The 18,148-nt window shown below is 64.9% G+C and overlaps 2 protein-coding genes across 3 annotated transcripts; one reads left to right on the top strand and one right to left on the bottom strand.

Moving 5' to 3' along the window:
- The first annotated feature begins 41 nt into the window (after positions 1-41).
- CHLRE_05g236750v5 (uncharacterized protein) lies at positions 42-5,257 on the top strand. The gene is made up of 5 exons (XM_043062276.1): positions 42-128; positions 381-3,522; positions 3,911-3,985; positions 4,263-4,409; positions 4,560-5,257. The coding sequence occupies exons 2-5, from the start codon at positions 457-459 to the stop codon at positions 4,674-4,676; spliced, it is 3,405 nt and encodes a 1,134-aa protein (XP_042924840.1). The 5' UTR covers positions 42-128; positions 381-456; the 3' UTR covers positions 4,677-5,257.
- A 2-nt stretch (positions 5,258-5,259) lies between these two features.
- CHLRE_05g236700v5 (uncharacterized protein) lies at positions 5,260-17,921 on the bottom strand. 2 transcript variants are annotated; one of them, XM_043062274.1, is made up of 22 exons: positions 17,474-17,921; positions 16,545-17,149; positions 15,835-16,152; positions 15,292-15,416; positions 14,774-14,861; positions 13,917-14,547; positions 12,927-13,600; positions 12,437-12,545; positions 11,992-12,038; positions 11,661-11,744; positions 11,188-11,244; positions 10,776-10,917; positions 10,448-10,533; positions 9,953-10,061; positions 9,312-9,673; positions 9,025-9,118; positions 8,596-8,753; positions 8,201-8,291; positions 7,588-7,817; positions 7,239-7,256; positions 7,087-7,176; positions 5,260-6,639 (listed from the first exon to the last, which is right to left on the bottom strand). In XM_043062274.1, exons 1-22 carry the CDS (start codon positions 17,643-17,645, stop codon positions 5,995-5,997), a joined length of 4,935 nt encoding a protein of 1,644 aa, XP_042924839.1. In that variant the 5' UTR covers positions 17,646-17,921; the 3' UTR covers positions 5,260-5,994. The 2 variants fall into 2 exon arrangements, with proteins under 2 accessions (XP_042924839.1, XP_042924838.1); XM_043062275.1 differs by lacking the exon at positions 7,239-7,256.
- Positions 17,922-18,148: the final 227 nt, after the last annotated feature.

The raw sequence follows: 18,148 nt of genomic DNA, 5'->3' as shown, positions 1-18,148 counted from the left end.
GTATCCACCAGTCTATTTATTTACAGACGCTAAAACGATAAGGTAACAACGAGACCACGACTGCAGTGCGAGTGAAAGAATGCCGAAGCCCTGGCTCTGGACTGAGAGCATGCGGAATATTGAGCTAAGTAAGTCTTATGTGGTGCTTGGTGACGGTGACTTGGGTTCAGGCCAGGGTTGTCAGCTTGGCGCTGGGGTTTTCAGCAATCGCTGGCTGGCGCTTGGCACGCGAATCGGGACCCCGCTGCCGTTCTCCGTTCTAGGCTTAATTCCAGACAGGTCTGAGCCTGGAACGGAAATGGCACATGTGCGCTGCAGTTGACATGACCCGCCCCGCCCGACAACACTTCGCCCTGGCTGAATACCCGCCATCGACGCAGGGCCCCACCAGGTCAAGGCGTAACCACCCGACCTCCGAAATCGGGAGCTGCAGGCTGTCAGCACCAGCACGCGCGCATGGCGAAGCCGGCAGCTGGTCAAAGGGGAGAAGCGGTGAGAGCAGCCACCGCAGCCACAAAGCAGTCGGCCGTCTTTCGACTGTGTTGCAGCGGCAGCTGGCGCTTGTCCTGGTCCACGGCACGAGCAGCCTTTCCAGTGGAGGCCGATGCCCTGTCTAAGGCCTTTAAGGCGGGACGCTTCGGCCGACAGACTAGCGCCGCTGCTGAGGCCGCCGTGCAGTCGGGCGCCGCGCCTGGCGAAGAAACGGACGCAGCCGGTGGCGGCAGCAGGCCGTCGTGCTGCAGCCAGCCCATCAAACTGCACTACCAGGCCATCGGCAGCCCAGCTCACGGCTTCGACGTGTACACTGGGGCTCGCCTGGTATGCGACACAAACCAACAGCTCAGGATTGCTGGGCTAAGGCCTCTGCGGCAGCATCTGTCCTTCGCACCGCGCGCGCCGTTGCAGCTCTCCGTCCTGCGTGGCGGGCGTGTCGTGCTGGAGGCGGCGGCAGAGGCCGCAGCAGCAGAGCCTTGGGAGCTGGGTGGGTTGGCGGACCGGTGGCAGCGATGTCAGCGGGCAAGTCAGAAGGTAAATCAACAATTGCAGCAGCGGGCGGGCGGATCCACGGACTCGGACAACGAATCTGAGGAGTCATTTGCGCCTACTGATTCGGAGGACTTGCGGGGAGCAGAGGATCCACTGGAGGAGTCAGAGGAAGCATCTGGGAACGGTTCAGAGGAAGAATCAGTGGAGGAGTCAGAGGAGGAGTCAGTGGGGGAGTCAGAGGAGGAGGCTTCCGACGAGGCTGACAGGCGCCGCACAGGCCGGAAGCGGCCGCTGCAGCAGGCAGCACAGCACGGGGCCGCGGTGAGGGCGCCGCGAGCCGCCGAAGGGACGATCGTGTGCCGCCTTAACGGCAGCAGCAGTATGGGCGCGTGTAGACTGTCTGTGGCGTCAGCGCGGCTGGCCTTCCCAGCGGCGGCGGAGGCCCTCTCTGCGGCCTTCCGGGCGAAGCGCGCCGCCAGACGGAGCGCCGTGACCGACGACGACGCTGACGACACGGACGATGACAACGACGCTATGGCTGCGGCACGGGCGGGCCCCGGCCCCAGTAGTACTGCAGCGCGTGGTTCCGGTTGCGCAGGAGTGGCGGTCCGGCCCGCCGCTGAGGCGGTTGCGGCCGCAGTCGGCGGCAGCGGACTGGCCTGCTGCAGCCAGCCCATCACGCTGCACTACCGGGACGGCAGCAGGCCGCACGACAAGCTACACGTGTACAGCGGGGCTCGCCTTGTTTACGATGGTGCGTACAGAATCAACGGGCTAGGGCCCCTGCGTCGGCAGCTGTCGGTTGGCTACAACACGACGCTGCTGCAGCTGAGGTTGCTGCCACGCAGCCGTGTGGTTGTTGAGGTTGCCGCACCGGCAGCAGCAGGAGCAGCGGCGGTGCCAGCGCCTGGGCCAACTGGAGACCGGCGGCAGCAGCAGCGGGAGCGGGCGATGCAGAAGGTGCGGCGGCAGCTGCAGGAGGTGTCGGAGTCGGAGGAGGTGTCGGAGGAGGTGTCGGAGTCGGAGGAGGCGTCGGAGGAGGAGTCGCAGTCGGAGGTGTCGGCCTCCGACGACTTGGCTGAGTCGCAGCCATCAGCTGCGTCAGAGGAAGAGGCCGAACAGCCGGGCGAGGAGCACCGCACGGAGCACGCCCGGCGTGTGAGCACTTTGCAGCATGGAGACCCGTGCCTAGTGACCGTCCCGTTGTCCGGACTCCATTGGTTGCCGAAGCGGACGATGGCGGCGCTGCTGGGTCCGGAGGCGGCGATCACGGGCGTGCTACCCGGGTTCGGCAGCCTCCCGGAGCTGCCACTGTGGCTGCCAGTGAAGGAGCAGCAACTGGCACCCGCAGCGGCGATAAGATGCCACGGCGTACCGAGTCACTGCACTAGCGCGAGGTGGATGGTAGCGCGGCTATCGCATTGGACTACGAGCGTCGGAGCCGGGCCCGGCAGCACCTTGCGCTTCCGGGCCGTGCTGGAGCCGGAAGCAGCAGCAGCAGCGGGTGCAGCAGCGGGCGCTGCCGGAGGCGCCGCCTGCCGCCCTGGCAAGGGGGGTAGCAGCGTCGGCGTCGGCGGCGGTGGGGGCGGCGGCGGCGGGGGCTGGGGCGGTGGGGGCTGGTGCGGCGGGGGCGGCGGTGGGGGCGGCGGGGGCGGGGGCGGGGGCGGGGGCGGCGGGCGTGTGATCGCAGTGGAGCTCAAGTTGGTGAGGAGGGGCGCACCCATTGACGCGGCTGCGGCGGGAGGGACGCCAGCAGCAGCTAGGCGGAAGCGGGCGGCACGGGTTCGGGAGGAGGAAGAGGAGGAGGACGAGGAGGAGGAAGAGGAGGAGGAAGAGGAGGAGGAAGAGGAGGAAGACGAGGAGGAAGAGGAGGAGGAAGAGGAGGAAGAAGAGCAAGAGGCGGGAGAGCAGCGGCCAGCCAAGCGCGCAGCGCAGCCGGCTCAGCACCGCGCGCAGCCATTGACGCAGTCGTCGCCGCCGCCGCGGCTGCAGCAACCGAAGGTGCCGCACCCGACTGCTGGTGGACCTCTGTCGGCGGCAGCGGCCGCCGCCAAGGACGCGCGGAGGGGGAGGGTGGCTGCTGGCGGCTGGCAACCTTACACTCCCCTGGCCGCGGCCGGTGCTGCGGGTGGCTCGCAATCGCCACACGTGCCGGCGACGCCGGCTGCTGCTGCGGAACCTGCCGCAGCGGGCCGCAAGCGCGATGCTGGACTGGCGGGTGGCCTGGCGTCTGATGCCGACCAGCGGCAGCCGAAGACGCGGCACAAGGTGCAGGTGAAGCAGGAGGCCGACGCAGAGAGGCCTGGGGCGAACGGACCTGCGGCAGCTGCGGCAGCTGCGGCAGCTGCGGCAGCTGCGGCAGCTGCAGCTTCCGCCCCGTCTCCTTCACCGGCCTCTGAGCAGCAGCCGCTCGAAAACAGCGGCGCCGCCCGGGACGCCGCTGACGCAGAGCAGGCTGCGGCCCCGCCGCCGGGCGCGGCTCAGCTACCCGAGTTCGTGAAGAAGCACTACCGCAAAGCCCACAAGCTGACCATGGTGAGGGCTTAGGCCGTGCACGTGTGCGCGGGCAGTTGTTGGTCAGAATGTGCGGCTGGCACATGCCCGCTCTCGGTCAAACACACACCGGCACAGTGGGAGCCGCATGCACGCGCATCAGCAAACTTCCAGCCAGCCAGCAACTTGTCGGTACAGTAACTCCGGCGTTCGACCAGCCATGCATTTCTGCTCTGCCACTGCAAACTGTCTGCCGTCTGCTTTGGATATGGGCATCAGCTGCACCCTACGGGACCTCGCCAACTTGCCTAAACCCTGTCCCATCACACACACACACACACCTGCACAGTAGCAAGGCTGCTTCTCACTGCCCAGCGTTCCACTACCTGACCCATGCATTGTACTGCCGCTTTGCCTCCCATCCACGTAGGGTGGCTCCCCGCCCGTGCTGCCGCTGGAGCTGCTGCAGCGCTACGTGGCCAGCGTTGGCTGGCAGCCCGCAGAGGTGTGTGTGTGTGTGTGTGTGTGCGTGTGTGTGTATGTTAAAAAATGAAACGGAAGCCCGCGTGTGTGTGTATGTGTGTGTGCGCGCGCACGTGCCTGACCGAATGATTGACTGACGGGAGGCTGGGGGACTCGGGCTTGTGGCGTGTGTGGGCGTAGGGCTTGCGTGTTTTTGCAGCAACTGGTCAGGTCAGGCCACAGCCAACAAGGCCACAACCTGACGCCAGGCAAAATGGCTGCACGTGTTAAGGCGTGTCGTGTGGATGCTGTGGACGCAGATGGAGATCGAGAGGATACCGGGTCCTGTGGCCATGGCCGTATCTGCTGGAGGCGGCGGCGCTGGCAGCTGCATTGGCGCAACCTTCAAGGCGACCGTAATGCTGCATTCGAGCAACGAGAGCACCAATGTTTCAGCAACTGGCCGGGTGAGTGGCGGCGGGTGGTGGCTGCACGAAGAGACATGCCAGTGCAGTACACTTCGCGCGCAGTGATCAATATTTGGCTGCCGAGCATGGTGATGCGCATGTCTTGGTGTGTAGAGCCAACCGCCTCGCTTTATAATTAAATGCTTGCAGGTGGCAGCGGACAAGGAGACGGCCCGGCAGCTAGCGGCGGCGGCCTGCCTGCAGCAGCTGCGGACCTTGGGCGTCAGCCGCAAGCGCATCATGCAGGGAGTCAGGCCGAAGAAGTAGCGGTCGCAGGCTGATTCGGAGCGAGCAGCATCGACCAGTGGCACGAGCGGGTTCAGTAGGGGTGGGGGCAGAATGTACAACACGGGAGGCATTGTGGTTGGAATGATTGGCCCACACAATGGATCTTTCTGCATTGGTGGATGCTTGGGGTTGTGTAGGCACCAGGGCTCTGACGCAGGTTTGCGCTCGGGAGCGATGGAACTGACGCAGACGCCGGCTGCGCATGCTGCACCCGGCGTTGTGTGCAAGTAGCTGTTTTGGCGGCCATGGGTACTCAGTTGTACAGAATGGGTCATTGCAGGTTGTGCTGCTTGTAGATGGGCCCCTGGTTTTGCAAGGGGTTGCATGTGAGCCTTTCCCTGCGGCCTTGTTCCCTGGCAGAATGCAAGCCGGTTTCGACAGATCGTCCTTGAGCCCATGCTTTTGAATGTTGACCTGGTTAAGACACTGAGGGCGCCTCGCTAACTCGCTTAGTCAGCGTGTCGCTGGGCGCGGGTTGGTTGTCATGTACGGATACCGTGAGTGCGCAGCAGTCCGGAGACGCAGCACATGGTGTCTAGACTGTCTACCACGCGCTATGCCCCTACCTCGTGAGCATCGCGCACGTTCCAAGCCGCCACAGGACAAGCCGCCACAGGACAAGCACATTCGCGTTCGCATTTCGACAGCACTCCGCTAACAAGCCTAGACGAGCAGCAAAGCTTTGCCTTGCGACATTCGCAACGGGGGCTTGCCTTCCATGTCAGTATGACACACGCCAGACGGCGCTGTACTTACATGTGACTGTCACTCTACTGGACACGATGATCGACTGGGGGCTCTGGCCCCGGCAGCTGATAAGCCGATATTGATCCTGATTCAATTCCCAGTACGGGGCTGTGCCGTACGCACACATCCTGCCGGTTGGTCACGTGCCCGTCTGCGCTCACGTTTAGTCACAAACAATCACAACTCCCAGCGGTTAACCTCCAGTCCATATGTAACTCATGTACCCCCGCGCAGTGCCGATCCCACACATGTCGTTGCCAGGTTTGACCCATGCGGCACGCAGTGTTCGCTGATGGGCAGGTGACGGGCACGAACATCCGAAACCACACGATGTACGGACAAGCTGTTACGAGTACCGTATCAACCACGTCACGACCTCTGCCTGCACGGCACATGGCATCCGAACACAACGCAACACGCCAGGTGTCCTGCAGTTCTTCGAATCCACAGCAATAATCTGCTACCTGCCACCATACTTCACAGACAGCAAAACCTATCTAGCGAATGCTGACTGCACACCTCTTCACTGCACCCTTCGCAAACCGAAAGTCTACATGCCTGAAACGAGGCTGCGCGCCACGGTCTGCATTTTGAGCACCAGTTGCTCGTTATCCGACACCTCCCACCTCTCCCGCAGCCGCCCCTCCAGCACCTCCAACAACGCCTCCAGCTGCCACCACAGCCGCCGACCATCCCCACCCCCACCACCCGCACCACCACCCGCACCACCGCCAGCAGCACCACCAGCCTCACCGCTGACGCCGTCAATTGTGCCGGGCCGCGAGCCGTCAATCACAGATGCAATGCCATCCAGGGTGCGGCGGCCGCCAGATCCAGCAACGGAAATCTGTCGGTTGGACGTTGGCGGTTGTTGCAAACCGGCGCCGCCGACAATGCCGTTGATGCTGTCCGGCTGCAGCTGGGGGCTAGCGTAGCCCGTCAACGTTGAGCCTAGCGAGGGTATGTCGCTCGCATTTGGCGGCATCATGAGTTGAAGCGGCGGCGACCCTGGCGACGTCTCGCCTCTAATAGTGGTGGTGCCAGCGGTGCCGGGCCGGCCGCCGGCCGCGGCGGCGGCAGCGGCGGCTGCCGCTGCGCGCTCCGCCGCCACCAGGGCTGCTGCTTCCGCTGCGGCGGCTGCCTCCGCCGCTTCGTGGATGCGGCTGTTGCGCTCTGCCAACTCCGTGGGCGGCATCTGTGAATGAGGGGCGAAGGAGGGTGCAGGAGGGTTGAAGGAGGGGTGCAGGCGGGGTGAAGGAAGGGTGGGGAGGAGTGGCAGGCATCATCCTCTGTACTGAATGCAGTACTGCCCCGGCAACCACCCCGTCATTTCCTCCCTGCCGCACACCGGTGCAACGGAAACAGCTACGCCGTACCTTCCCTCCTCTTTTCCCCCTCCTCCTCCTCGTCCTCCTCCTCGTCCTCCTCCTCGCCCTCCTCCTCCTCCCTCCCTCTGTCCTCCTCTTCCCTCCCTCCTTCCCCCTTCCTATCATGAGTGCAACCCCCCCCCCGCGCGCCCCCCCCCCCCCGCCCCGCCCTCCCCCCCCCCCCCCGCCCTCACCCCCCCCCCCGCCCCCCCGCCCTCACCCCCCGCCCCGCCCTCACCCCCGCCCTCACCCCCCGCCCTCACCCTCGCCCTCACCAGGCTGTAGTAGGCGAGCCAGGGCCGCAGCAGCTCCTCCTGCAGCTCCAGACCGTGCAGACCCACCACGTCCCGCAGCGCCGCCGCAACCTGGGCACGGGCGGAGAGGAGTAAGCAGCAGGCATGCAAATGATGGTGGGCATGCATCTAACCCGCAGCGCCGCCGCAACCTGGGCACGTGCATGTGCATGGGCACGCACGTGCATGGGCACGCACGTGCATGGGCATGGGCATGCACGTGCATGGGCATGTTGCGCGTCAAACTCGATTAAAATACGTGCATGCGCTCACACATCAACATGTAGGCGTGAGCGCACGCATGACAATAGGCCCCACTTCCGGGGCGATACATATACATACTCCCACTCCTCCCTGCCCGCCTCCCTCCCTGCATCCCATATCCTCATACGCAACCTCAGCCCACTCCCTCCTCCCCTCCCAAATCCTTGTCCTGCCCCTTCTTCCTTTCCCTCCTTCCTCCCCTCCTCCCGCCTCCCGCACCTGTTCCCGCGGCGGCGGCTGCATCGCCTCCGCCAGCCGCGCCAGCGCCTCCATCAGGTCGCAGCGGTCCGCGCTGATGGACCGCAGCCAGCCCGGAGGAGGGCCGGAGCCGCCGCGGCCGCCGCCGGCTGCGGCCCCGCCTGCGGTCCCGCCCACCTCGTCCACCACCACACACAGGGAGCGTGCGAAGCATATCCGGGCGTCCCGCTGCGACAGACCGGTCGCCTCGCCTGGTGGAGGGAGGGGTGTGGGAGGAGGGGAGGGGTGGGAGGAGGGGTGGTGGAGGAGGGTGTAAGGCGGGGTGGGAGGAGGGGTGGGAGGAGGGATGGGAGGAAGGGCTGGAAAGGGTGAGGTATGGGAGGAGAAATGGGAGGAGGAATGGAAGGACAAGCTGGCAGCCTCGCGGGGAGGCGGGATCAAAGGAATCGCGACATACACGAGAATTCATGAGCCCCGGCAGGCATCATACAGCCCCCGCACCCTCTCATTCCCGCCCTCAGTATCACCCTCTCATTCCCGCCCTCAGTAGCACCCTCTCACTCCCGCCCTCCCACTCCTGCCATCTCGCTCCCGCGCTTCACCCAGACCTGCCATCTCCCACTCCCACACGCACCGATCAGCCCCGCCGCGTTCACCAGACCCAACCAGTCCGCCAGTCGCAGCCGCTTGTCCTTGTTGGAGGCGCGGTACAGGTCGAAGGCGGCCTGGGGTGGGGTGAGCATTGAGGGGCGAGGGTTCCAGGCGACCGCGGCAGTACGACGACGGCGTAAGGCTCACCGGCATGCACCCGCAGTTCTTCCCACACCCTTATTCCTATGAACTGACACCGGCAATGGCACTGCTGCCAGAGCACACACACACACATGTACACGCACACACACACACACACACACACACACACACACACACACACACACACACACACAGGTAACTCCGGCGTCGTCTGGGCGGGCTTTCGTTTCGTTTTTTAACACACACACGCACACACAAACGTGTAAACACACGCACCGTGACCACCTCCAGGTGCCTCGTCAGCACCTCGTTGACCCGGTGGTCGCCGTACAGCGCCCCCAGCCGCCAGGCGTTGGGCTCGTGCAGCGCGTGCGGCGGCAGGCCCGGCAGCACCTCCTCCGTCCACATGTGCTCCAGCGCCGCCGCCACCGTGCCTGCGTGTGTGTATGTGCGCGCGCGTGTGTGTGTGTTAGTGGGGTAGGCTTTGTGTGTGCATGTGTGGGTGCGGTGTAAGAATGGCGTACAAGTGCCTTGCCATGTCACGTGCAGCGAGAAAGAGGGCGCTAGAGTTCCCCACGCTCACACGGTCCCGACTTGCTGTCAGACAGCCGCCCACACACGCACCCGCGTACGCACGCATGCATGGACACACGAAGGCCCACACGCGCACACGCCCGGCCGCCCGCCCGCCCGCCGGCCACCCACCCAGCTTGCAGCCAGCCTTGACGTGCCGCGCCACGGCCAGGCGAATGAGCGCCTCAATGAACTCAAACCGCATCAGCGCCCGGTCCAGGTTGGCCTGCGGGGTGGGAGAGGGAGAGGCAGTGAGGGTTCTGTGCCCGAGCCCAGCACGTCCCAAGAGTCAAGGAGGATGCAGTTGAGATCCTCCTAAGGCCCTGTGACCGGCGCCCAACGCGCTACCGCTACCGGTGATGCCCACCGCCCGTCCCTGCAGCCATCTGCCTTCTCTCCCGCCCACAGCAACGGCACACCTGCCCCTCCGCGCTCTGCTTGTCGGGCTTATAATTGGCCGCCAGGAAGGCCGCGTCTGCCTGCTGCAGCAGGCCCGTCATGGAGGCCTGGCGCTTCAACGTGGCCCCGGCGGGATTTGAACTCGGGTTCGCGCCCGAGCCGGTGCCGATTTGCGTGGCGGCGCCACCGAGCGGCAGCGGCGGCACACGCGGGGCAGGCCCGGAGGAGGAAGGGGAGGTGCCGTCAACGGTGTAGGTGGTGGTGGCGGCGGGTGGGAAGATGGAGGGGGTGGCGGTGGGCGGCACTGCCAGTCCGCAGTCCGTGACGAAGGCGCGCCATTCGTTGTGTCCGATCGCGAAGCACTGCTCGGTGGTTTCCGTGCCTGCGCGTGGAGGTGGACGCGCAGCCGCTTGGGTATCGTGTAGGTATTCCCAAGGCATTGGGCATGTCGAGGAGGTGACATGATGAGTGTCCAGACGCACGTTTGGGAGAGAGTGCTGGGTTAGGTTGCAGCCCCGGCAAGTAAGATGGTGTGCATACGCCCCCTCTCCCTCCCTCCGCGCCGCGCGTGCCGCGCCGCGCTGCGCCACGCAGCTTCTATCAGCATGCCCCCATCAGCAAGCCCCCAGCCCACTAGCCCAACAGCAGCCCTACCACCCACCCTGTATGCCGTAGAACCCAAACGCAGACTTGATGGAGTCCTTGTGCCGAAGCAGCACCGCCAGACACGCGTCCAGAGCCCCGCCCATGCCGCACAGCCCACCCCGGACCTGTGTGTGCAGGCAGGCAGGCAGGTTGGCATGCAGACAGACCGGCAGGCAGGCAGGTGGGCAGGCAGTCAGATGAACAGTCAGGTGGGCAGGTGGGCAAGGGAACAGGCGGCGAGAACCATGGCGTCACAGGCAACTAGGCAAGGGAGGTGCGAGCAATGTGTCAGCACCGCAAATAGCGGCACTTGCAGCGTCGTCATCCTATCGCGACTGATTACCCTGCCGTCAGGAGCAACCACCGTGATCGGCTCCAGCCGAGACGAGGCCGCTCTCTCTCTCGCGAAATGCACCACACCAGCCCCACAAAGCTTTTCTAGCGCTTGATTGCTCGCTCCCTCGCTCCTCCACTAATCTCCCGCTCCCTCGTTCCTGCCCCTCGCTCTCACCGCGGGGTCGTCGCGCGCGATCATGCTTTTGAAGCCGTCCTTGCGGACCACCCGGTTCCAGTCCTTGCGCGCCTGCCGCTCTCGGACTGCACGCGCACATGCGTGGGTGTGTGGGGCAGGGCGTTGGGACCACCGTTGGCAAGGACGGCGGCAAAATTCAAGAATTGGCAAACTGAAAACGGTGTGAGCATTGGGAGCAGCAATCATATGCACATGGGAGTGGAACCAGGCAGGAGGAGAATTTGAAGCAGTGTGAGCATTGGAAACACAGCTGTCATAAGGTGCATCGTCACACAGCCTTAACCCCGCCTCCTAAACTCCCGCGCACCCGAGTTTGTGTCCAGCAGGTCTCCCGCGTCGTTGTCTGTGGCCCGCGGCAGGAACACCGACTCCATCGTGCGGGCGGCCAGCGAGGCGGTGGCGGAGCGGCGGAGCAGGCGGTGGCTGGAGGCGGGGCGCAGCGGCACCGCCTGAGCGCGAAGGGAGGGGGCAGGTAGGGAAGGAGAGCGGGAGGGAGGTCAAGTCCTGAGTACCAGACCCAATGCAAGCCGGACTGCTGCACTGCAAGCTGGTGGAACCTGCGCGTGAGGAGGAGGAGGAGGAGGAGGGGAGGGAGCTACACGAGAAGAATGCGCGCGCACGCACGCTAGATGTGGTGATTAGCAGAGAGTGGGGTGCGTCACAGCAGGTAGAGACTTCAGAGGTTGCCGCCCGCCGGGTAGCCACACGCGCGCGCGCACCTCCTTCACCGGCCCCGGCGCTAGGAAGTAGGGGCGGCAGAAGTGCAGCAGCGAGACCTGCGGGTGCGTGTGTGTGTGTGTGCGTGTGTGTGGGGGGGGGAGGGTTGTAAATACCAGCCCAAACTAAACCAAGCAAGCTAAAACGGTGCGTGAGAGGACGGGAATGGAGAAGGGAGGTGAGATGCCCGACTGCAGTGCCCGTGGCTGAAGTGCCCACTGCCCAGTCGTGAGAGCGGCAGCCCCCCAGAGCCAAGCCCGCCACAACACCATAGTCACCGCCACAGTCATGCCGCCGCCGCCGCCGCCGCACGCCTTGCTTGGATGGCACGCAGTCGCGCTCCCACTACTACCCAGTCGCGGTCTAACACACATACACACATGCCGTACATGCCGCCGCTTAGACCACCACGCCAACACACCTACACACACATAAGCACACATGAGCACGCACACGCACACATACATGCACGTGCCTGTTTGTGTAGGTCGTCGGTGGCTCGCACATCCTGCGGCTCCTCGGCAGTGCGCTGCAACGCCGCCCGCCCGCGGTCCGCCACCTGGCGTGTGGATGTTGAAGGTGCGAGCACACGCACACACACAAGCGGCATGAGCGGGTGCAGCGTGCACTGATGCCATCGTTGGTTCAGGCAACGAGTCTGCAGCAGTGCTTGATTACGGTAGCCTGCAGCAAGCAGGCACTAGTGCCATGTCCCTAGTCCCATGTTATGTTGTCCCTCATCCCGCATCCCGGCATCCCGGCATCACGGCATTAGTAATCACCCAACACCCAGCCCACATCCCCACCTGGCGGTACAACGCCACCTCCGCCGCCGCCACGTCTTCCCGGTAGCCTGTGCGTGTGCGTGAGTGCGCACGCAACGGCGGAAGCAGGCAGTTGCAGTCAGCATCACGCCAGCAGATTGCATGTACCGCATGAATGCCACGTCATGCGACCCAAAGCAGGTGTATGCGTGCATATGTGTGTGTGTGTGTGTTAAACAAAAACAAACGGCACATATATATGTGTGTGCATGTGTGTGTGTGTGTGTGTGTGTGTGTGTGTGTGTGTGTGTGTGTGTGTGTGTGTGCGTGTGCGTGTGCGCGTGTGTGTGCGACTCGAAGCGTGTGTATGCGACTCGAAGTGTGTGTTGCGTGCATGCATGCCTTTGTGTGTGTGAGTGCTTGCGCCTTGACGTGCTCCGGCAGCCCCCTCCCCAAGCCCCAAGCCTCGTCTCCACCATCCGCCCACCTGCTGGGTTGGCCTCCACCGCCGCCACCGCAGTGCGCCGGAGCCGCTCCGCCAGTCGCTCCGGGGAGCCGTAGCGGCCCGTGTAGGGCTCCACGTCAGCAAGCTGGGTCTACAGGAACATCAGCAACAGGAGCGTATTCACCGTAGCATTAGCAGGAAAGACACAGATGTTACAGCATAGCAGTACCACTGGCCAGGTTGAGAGGTAGAGGTATAAGGAGGGTCCAGGGCGGCGGGGAAGGGCCGAGCAGATCAGCAGGTTCACACCTGAGTACGAGCCTGTGATGGCAGGAGTGACTGTGGCCGCCTGCTGGCCCCGCCCCCCAATACGCGCAGCAGCCACCCACATTTCGCCACCATGCAATGCCAACCGGCATCCTCAGTCCCTCTGCCCTCGCCTCGCCTCGCCTCCCACGCCTGCCGCTCAACCCCGCTCCAACTTCCACCAATCACCAACTGCCCCAACCACCAACCACCAACCCATCCTCGCCTGGAATTCGGGCGAGGGCGGTCGCTCCGCCACGTGTCCCTGCTCCTGCAGGAACGCCGCGGACATAGACATAGACCGAACATACCCACCCCCAGCACCACCACCAGCACCGCCGCCTCTGGAGGCGCCCTGGCGGCCGTGATTAGTCATGCTGCTGGCGGCGCCGCCAGGGCTGCCGTACGTGCCAGGGCTGCCGTACGTGCCAGGGCTGCCGTACACGCCAGGGCTGCCGTACACGCCATGGCTGGCGCCGCCAATGCTGCTGTTGTGGACGGCGGCGGCGGAGCTGCCCGCGCCGTTGCTGCCGCGGCGGGCGGCGGAGCCGGCCCGGCCGGCGGCGGCGCTGCCGCCACTGCCGCTACTGCCTTGCCTTGGGCTGCTGCCGCTGCGCCCACGCCCGCGTGCGCTGCCGCTGCGTGAGCTCGGGCTGCCGTGCCGGCTACTGCCGTTACCGCCGCCGCCGCCGCCAGCTGCGCTGATTCCAGTCCCGGTGGCGTCGCCGCGCGGGCTGGAGCTGGCGCTGGCGGCGGGAACGGCATTGGAGCGGGCGGAGTTCGCGGCGGCGGCGGCGGCGGCTGCAGAGGCGGCGTGTGGGCAGCTGAGGACCACTGCCCGAGCCAGGTCTGACATGAGGTTGGAGGGCAGGCGGGGCACTTGCAGCAGGTCCGACTCGTCTGCAGGGGCAGGGAGGGCCCGGGCAGGAGACGAGGGAGGGAGAAAGGGGGACAGGGGAAGGGGGAGGCACAGGGGGGTTGCAAAGATTGGCACAGAGAAGTGTAGATGAGGAGGTTTTGAAGAGCAGATGAACGGCGAAAGAAAGAAGTGGCGCGAGGTGGCAGGAGGGAAAGCTGCCATGGTGGCCAGGCCGCGCGCACCCACCACGCAAATGACCCACTGCGACGCACACACAAGTCAAAGTGCGGGCCCATGCCAGCGCCAGGCACAGTGCCGGGCGCAGCACGCCCACGCCACGCCGCGCCGCGAACCCACCAAAGTGCTCCTCATGCTCCTCATGCTCCTCGCCCTCAGCAATAGCATAATACGCAGCCGGCACCGTGTCGCGTGGCGTGGCCTGTCTGCTGCCACCCACACCCACACCCACACCCGCGCCAGCACCCGCAGCCGCGCCGCCCGCACTGGACAGGCCGCCGCGCGCCGCTGCCGCCGTCGCCGCCGCCGCCAGGACGCTGGCCGGCGGCAGTGCGCCCATCGCCGCCGCCGTGTGCCCATCCAACGCAATGAGCGACGGCGCCGGGCCCTGCGCCGCCACAGGCGGCAGCGAGCTGAAACCCGAGAACTCAACCCCATCCCCATCCCCCGCCCCCGTGCCAGTGCCGTACGATGTGACTACGCCGTACGGCACGCCGTACAACGAGTCGTTGCGGTTGATTCCGGATCGCGTGGAGCGCCCGGATCCCGCCGCGCCGCCGCCGCCGCCGCCTGCTGCTGCTGCTGCGGCGGCGGCTGACTTCGCTGCTGTCGTGGCGGACCCCAACCGGGCGCCGCCGCCGCCGCCGCCGCCGCCGCCGCGTGCCGTGCTTCGCTGCGAGTTGGCGGATTGGGCGGATTGCTGGCGGGCGAAGTTTCGGGCGCGGTTGATGAGTGAGAGCTCGTCTGACTCCTGTGCAGGGCGTGTGGAGGTGTGGAGGTGTGGTGTCGGAGTTTGGGTAGGAACTTGGGTTCTGGTTTGTGGCCTCAAGCATATATCTGCGTCTGTCGACATGGCAGCATAGCAACTCCCTTCTCTTCCTCTCTGTCCCTGCGCTCATCTGCGCGACAGGCTCCATTCATGCTTTCGTGACATTGCGACTCCTTATCTACAAGTTCATTTCATTGCTTTGCCTTACCTCCAGCGACTTGATGAAAGTGGACATGACGTGGAAACCGCGATTGCGAGCCATCTGAGCGCGCACACCCTCCTGCAGTCGGTTGCGACTATGGGGAGGAAAGAGGGAAGAGGGAGGAGTAAGGATGGGCGTAGCTGTCCACGGAGAAGAGAAGTGGGAGGCAGGGAGGGGGTGCATAGCGGAACAGAATGTGTGGCACAATGACAGTCGTAGGGGTGTTGGGGGTTGCACCCGACGTTTGCCTCGGGGCGGTCAAGCACCCCTTCCCCTCCCCGCCCCAACAAAACAGGCCCTGACACCATGACAACTGGAACCTATTCATTGGGCTCGGGCATACAACCCCCCATCTCTCCCCGGGCCGTTCCTGGGAATGGTAATCCGCCCCCCCCCCCCGGGCCCCTGTCTCCATGAACGACTACCCCCAATGAGCTCCTTCCCATCCACCCCCTCCTCATTCTACCGCCCAACCCAAACCCCCACCCGCACCATACCCCCGTGCAGCACTCGTGAGCACTCACGCTCGCGAGCTGCGGTCTGACTCGGTGCCGCTGCGCTGCGTGTTGGGCGGTGTGCCCGGCGGCCCCAGCAGCTCGTCGTCCGGGTGCGGCTCTACCTTGCGCGGCGTCAGGCGGAACAGCTGAACCTGTGTGTGTGTGTGTGTGTGTGTGTGTGTGTGTGTGTGTGTGTGTGTGTGTGTGTGTGTGTGTGTGTGTTATAAACACAATACAATACACATGGAACAAAGCCGCCAAACACGCGTGCGCAGTTATGGTCAAACACCTACGGCGTGTCTGTATCTGTGTGTCTGTGTGTCTATGTGTGTGCGTGTGTTTTATTGTTTATGCACATTTGCCCCATTCCCGTGCCCCGCTCCTGCATCAACCTGGCATTTGGCCGCGATGCTTGCGACCTCCCACCCAACCCCCGCGCCCACCACGCCCTCCCCCCCCCACGCCCTCCTCACCCCTCTGCTGTCTTACTGGGAACGGTGCCAACAACCCCTTAACCCCTTACCCACCCCGCCCTCCAACTCACAACCGCCAACCACCGCCGCCACTCACCGCCGCCGCCGCCACCCTGCTGTTGTGTTTAATGCCCAGCCCCTGCAGCCGCTTCGCCTCCTCAGCCGACATTTCCCCTGCACCGCCACCGCCACCACCGCCACCGCCCGCCGACAGCGCTACTAGGTTCAGACTCGGCAGGCAGGCGGCGCCGCCACCGCCTCCGCCTCCGTTGCCTCCAGCTGCGCCTGCGGAGCTGAGGAGGGAGTGGCGGCTGTTGGCGGCGCCCCCGCCCGCCGCCGCCGCCTGCGCCGCCTGCTGCTCGCGGATTGCGACATGCAGGATGCGGTCTTGCATGGCCAGCAGCCGCGCCACTTGCTGCACGAGCACGTCAGCGGGTCAGCGGGTCAGAACGTCAGCGGATGGCATGCATGCATGGGGCGGGTTGCACGTGAACTTGCAGGTGGCATGGGGGGTTGCAAAGATGGTTGGGAAAGCGGTACAGCAGACGAGTCGTTATCAAGTGAGCGGCCAGGGGAGGGGGGCAGTGGGCGGGAAAGGAGGGAGGCTGAGGAGGCTAGCGCGAGTCGAAAACTGGAGGCGCCTTGCGTGGCGCAAGGTCAGTGGCTTCCCATCACCACCTAGGCATCTGGACACACAGCGTCCCGTGTTCCGCGCCCCGTGTCCCGTGTCCCACGTCCCGTGTCCCGCGTCCCGTGCATCCGCCTGTGCCGTGTGCCCGGTCGCAGCTCAGCAAAGCCCCAACTCACCGTTCCGCGGCCCGCAATGCATTCCGTACCCATGCCGTCAAACACGTCCGTGCCGCCAGCCCCCGCCCCCGCCGCGGCCCCGGAAAAGCAGGGCGCCCCTCTGGGGCTGCTGCTGGCCGCCACCACCACACCCGCCGCCGCCTCGCCAGCAGCTCCCCACGCCTGCGACGGCAGCGCCGCCGCCGCCGTCCATGGCCGCGACCCGCCGCGGCCGCCGCCAATGCTGCCGCCACCAATGCTGCTGCCTCCACCGCCGCCGTCGGAACGAGCCTCTCCATTGATGCCCTCCAGCCTCGATTGCGGCCGAGTGCCAAACCAGGCTCCTGAAGTCCCTGCTGTGCCTCCTGCAGCTGCGGCGGCTCCTGACGTAGCTATGGGTCCGGCGGCTGCTGACGTGGCTGACGCGGCGGCGGCGGCGCCTGCGGCGGCGGCGGCGGTGGCGGCGGCGGCGGCGGCGGCTGACGCCGCCTCCGCCGCTGTACGGCTCATGGCTGCTGTGCGTGAGGCGAGGTGCGCCTCTGTCTTGGCGGCCTGGCTGGTGAGGGCGTTCAGCTTGCGGATGGAGGCCAGGGTCAGGTCGTGTTGCAGGCCGCGACCAAATGCCTCTGTTGGGTTGGAGGAGGTGAGAGATGGGGATGGGGGGAGGGAGTGATAGGGGGAGGGGGAGGGAAAGGGGAGGGAGAAAGGGGGAGAGGAGCGAGGTGATGCGATGCTTGAAGGTGGGCGGCAGGGGCTGCTGCGGGAGTGCAGGTGCAGGGGTTGACTTTATGACGCCCCCCCACCGCCAGTTCCCCTTCTCCGCGTTTCCAAGGCGCTTGTCACAAGCTCTCCCATGCCCCTCTTGCAGCCTCGTCCCTACGCCTTCAGTCCGACATCATGGGGCTCGTGCGTCGTTGCCGAGCCCTATACGCCTCCACCGTCCGCCACACCTGTTATGACGGCCTGGGTTGTGACCTTGCCACGGCCCCGACGACCGCCACTTTCACCATGTGACTGGCTTGCAGACAGGCTCGCGGACATGACGCGATTTGGCGAGGCGTCGGCGTTCCTCCTCATCGATGTCCGCAGTCCACCCGTTGTCATTGGTCGCACATCGGTCATTTTGGATGATGGGCTAGAGTATAGAATACACGGATAGGCTATGTAGCGGCGCGCGCGCCTTGTCTCCGCGCGTTGCACATGGCGAGTTTGCTTTGACCTCTTTGATTCAAACTTGGTAACATTTACTTTATGCCAGAGTGTTAGTTTGTATCGTTTTAAGCAACACCAACATTAAAACACGCGAGAGGTCTTGAAGACCGTTTCCTCGACTTTTCGGCCTTGAATTCTACCAGGATGCAGAGCTTGTTGCTGCTAGTTAAATAGACAAGGTTTCCCTTCCATGTTAGGCGCCGATTTGGCTTTGGCCATGTGAGGACGAGCGACACGAAACCGTGCATTGCCGCCAGACCCCGACTCTCTCGCCGACCCCACCCGCAACCTCTTTGCATCAACGTTACGTGTGCTGCAAAATTGGCTATGTCTTTCTCTTTTTAAACAGGTATGATCCAATGCTTCCTTGATTCCGCCTTCCCTCTGCAACACTGTTGCTCAGAGCCTCAGAG

The sequence above is a fragment of the Chlamydomonas reinhardtii genome, chromosome 5 (genome assembly GCF_000002595.2).
Source record: "Chlamydomonas reinhardtii strain CC-503 cw92 mt+ chromosome 5, whole genome shotgun sequence".
Lineage (NCBI taxonomy): Eukaryota > Viridiplantae > Chlorophyta > Chlorophyceae > Chlamydomonadales > Chlamydomonadaceae > Chlamydomonas > Chlamydomonas reinhardtii.
The sequence above is the reverse complement of the archived record's forward strand: the minus strand, read 5'-3'. Positions and strand labels throughout refer to the sequence as shown.

Bases quoted from the DNA above. Each gene is read 5' to 3' on its own strand.
- CHLRE_05g236700v5 (XM_043062274.1), bottom strand. From the start codon at position 17,645: ATGACCGATGTGCGACCAATGACAACGGGTGGACTGCGGACATCGATG. The intron at 11,745-11,991 runs GTGGGGATGTGG...TCCACACGCCAG, and splicing joins AGGTGGCGTTGTACCGCCAG to GTGGCGGACCGCGGGCGGGC. The intron at 9,119-9,311 runs GTGTGCCGTTGC...CCCACCCCGCAG, and splicing joins AGCAGAGCGCGGAGGGGCAG to GCCAACCTGGACCGGGCGCT.
- CHLRE_05g236750v5 (XM_043062276.1), top strand. From the start codon at position 457: ATGGCGAAGCCGGCAGCTGGTCAAAGGGGAGAAGCGGTGAGAGCAGCC. The intron at 3,986-4,262 runs GTGTGTGTGTGT...CTGTGGACGCAG, and splicing joins TTGGCTGGCAGCCCGCAGAG to ATGGAGATCGAGAGGATACC. The intron at 4,410-4,559 runs GTGAGTGGCGGC...AAATGCTTGCAG, and splicing joins ATGTTTCAGCAACTGGCCGG to GTGGCAGCGGACAAGGAGAC.